Source organism: Dipodomys merriami, unplaced genomic scaffold (genome assembly GCF_024711535.1).
Source record: "Dipodomys merriami isolate MVZ:Mamm:240054 unplaced genomic scaffold, mDipMer1.0.p SCAF_21, whole genome shotgun sequence".
Taxonomy (NCBI): Eukaryota; Metazoa; Chordata; class Mammalia; order Rodentia; family Heteromyidae; genus Dipodomys; species Dipodomys merriami.
Window position 1 is genome coordinate 9,882,772 of NW_027203493.1, and position 2,743 is coordinate 9,885,514.

Sequence of the window (2,743 nt, forward strand, 5' to 3'; positions counted from 1 at the left end):
TCAGTCTTGGGGTAGTCCTGGAGAGGCAGCTCTGTAGGGGACCCCAAGTGTGTAGACACATTCTCTGAAGGTCACTTGCTACCCTGGTTGCTACTTGTTACCAGGTGACATCGCTGCATCTCTAACCCAGAGGACTTAGCGTATACACAGAGATGCGGGGCAGTTGCAGAAGAGCCCTGGAAAGCTCAAGAAGCCTACACCACTCCCCTCCACGTGGCTGTCACCAGCTACTGGGCTGTAAACAAAGGCGGGTGCTGGGAAGGAGTAGAGGGGACACAGTAAGTGCCCAAACTCCCTAAAGTCTCTACATAAAAACATGCTCCACCCTGTGTGTGGGAACCTCAAGGGGGCCCAGGAGAAGGGCAGGGAAGGGAACGGAGGATAGGAATAGTTGGGTGGCGCGGCCCAGGTGCCCCCGGCACCGCGCTGAGTCAGCTCGGGGCTCGCGGTCTGTTACCAGTCCGGGATGGCCAGTGCGCACCCCACTGGCGCCCTGCCTTGGGTCCCACCACCCAGACTTCCTACTGTGGGCTCGACCACCAGCTTCCCCTCACTCCTTGCAAGGAGCCTCGGGGAAAGGGGGGGTTGGGTGGGGTCTGCTGTGCTAGATGCCTCGGCATCGACCTGATCCCCACCTCCGAAGTAATCTCTCCATCCCGGGTGCTGGCGATAGAGAACAGACTTGGGGGGGGGGGAGTGGCAGGCAGGCTCTCCGGCCCCGGGAAGCAGGTAGAGAGTTCTGCCAGGGCTGCTGTCACTGAAGTTTGTGACGTGTCCTGCACTTGGGCCTCCTCCCTGCTTGGGAACCTGGCTCGGCGCTGCTTCAGGGTCTATCCATCCCCACCCTCCATCCTTGTATCTTGGGAACCTGGGCCCCTAAGGTTCAAGAAGTCAAGAGCCTGAAATAATTCACTGTGCAAATATATTGACTTTATTTGTCTCCATTCGGGAGCCTCACAGACATATCCAGGTAAAAAGATCGTTAAATAAACACCTTCAGCTCTTGCAGTGCAAAAATAAATATCAATCCTCCGGTCGCAGCAGCAGCAGCCTCGCTGCGCCCCAAGTCCCATCGGCCCGTCTGACCATTATAAAAGTGTTCAGCGCGAGTGTCGGCGTGAGTGTGAACGGGCGTGCGCTGGAGGGAGGGGGGAGGCGCGAGGGGAGGGTAACCGTGGAGCGGTGCGCAAAATCGGGAGTCGCAAACCATCGGCAAAGGGTGGCGGAGCGGCGACCCCGGCGACCCTCGGCGGATTCGGCGCGGGCCCCGCCCCTCCTCCCCGCCGCACACACTCACAGCAGAATCCGTACCAGGAAGAGTTGAAAAATAAACATTTACAAGAGCAAAGAAAAGCAGCCCCCTTTCCCGGGGTCGCTGAGCGAGCTCCGGGGGGAGGGACCCCCTTCCCCCCGCCCCGTGGCCTGGGCGAGCGCAACCAAGCGCGCACCCGTCAGCTCGCCGCGGGGCAGAGGTCCAGACGCGCAAAGGGGCAGCGATCGCCGATCCTCGGGAGGGTGCCCGTCCCCCGCGCCCGCCCCGCAGCACCGGGCGCGGGTCCTCTCCCGGATGCGCCCCGATTGGGGGGCCCCCCGGCAGGCCGCGGAGGCGCGCGCGCGCTCTCCCCCCACCAGGCGGGCGGCGCCCCTCACAGGGCCGAGTCCGAGTCGCTGGAGTCCAGGCTGTTCCTCAGTTTGCAGCCGCTGAGCTGCTCCCTCTGCAGCGACAGGCTCTGCGTGCTGCGGCGCAGGCACTCCAGACTCTGCAGGAATGACTTCTTCGCCTTCTCCTCCTCCATGGGCGACACCCCTTCCTCCTCCACCTCCTGGATCTCGTCGAAGGTCACCGGCTGCGTCTTGAAGCGGGACTGGCGCGGCCGCCGCAGCCGGCCCTTGCCCTTGGAGAGCTTGGCCGGCCGCACCGGCTGCGGGAACGCATCGGCGAGGCACACGAAGTGCGGCATCACCGCCTGGTAGTTGGAGCAGATGCCCATGAGCTCTCCCGGCTTGGCGGCTGCCATGGCACCGTCGGCGTCTGCGGGGCCGGACGGCGGGACGCTGGGACTCTCCTCGGGCGGCCGCTGCGCCGGGTCCCCCCGGGAGGCAGCAGCCTGGGGATCGCCGGATTGGGGATCCAAATCTGCTGCGGGGTGGCGGCGGCCCTCGCGGGCCCGGGCCGGAGCTCCTAGGGAGGGCGGGTGTACGGACCCTTCGGGGAGGTGGGGGCGGGGAGGGGGAGAAACGCGGGGCTCCGGGGAGTTGCTGCTCCGCTGCGCTCTCAGGCGCTCGCCGCCGCCGCCGCCGTCGCCGTCTGCCCCGCGGTGGCCCGGGTTAGCGGCTTATATAGCCCGCTCCTGCCCACACGGCAGCGGGCTCGGATGACAGCGAATGCCATTTAAAGCGTGCGCGCCCCGCGCCCTTCCGCCTGACGTCGCCCCGCCACTCTGGGAAAGTAACGGCCCCTTCCCCGGCGCCGCCCCGCGGCCCCCCACCCCCCACTCCCAACCCGGCTCCGGAAGGCAAGCCCCGCCCGCCGGGTTCCGGGAGAATCCGTGGCCCCTGGAGCGCGCGGCCCCGCGGAGCTGAGCGCAGGACCCGGCTCCGGGGTTGCCAAGGCTGAGCTGGCACGGGTATTCCGGACCTCTCGCCATCCATCTGCACCAGCCCAAGCGGCCATGGGACTCAGGTCCCCTTTCTCAGTCCCCTAACCCCAGAAAGCTCACACTTAAGACGCTTTTCCACCGAC

General features: G+C 65.8%; 1 protein-coding gene across 1 annotated transcript; it reads right to left on the reverse strand.

Moving 5' to 3' along the window:
• Positions 1 to 908: 908 nt before the first annotated feature.
• Positions 909 to 2,413, reverse strand: CUNH11orf96 (chromosome unknown C11orf96 homolog). The gene has a single exon (XM_070032039.1). The coding sequence runs from the start codon at positions 2,016 to 2,018 to the stop codon at positions 1,647 to 1,649; it is 372 nt and encodes a 123-aa protein (XP_069888140.1). The 5' UTR covers positions 2,019 to 2,413; the 3' UTR covers positions 909 to 1,646.
• Between the last annotated feature and the right edge of the window lie 330 nt (positions 2,414 to 2,743).

Excerpts from the sequence above, each read along its gene's own strand:
- CUNH11orf96 (XM_070032039.1), bottom strand. The coding sequence starts at position 2,018 with ATGGCAGCCGCCAAGCCGGGAGAGCTCATGGGCATCTGCTCCAACTAC.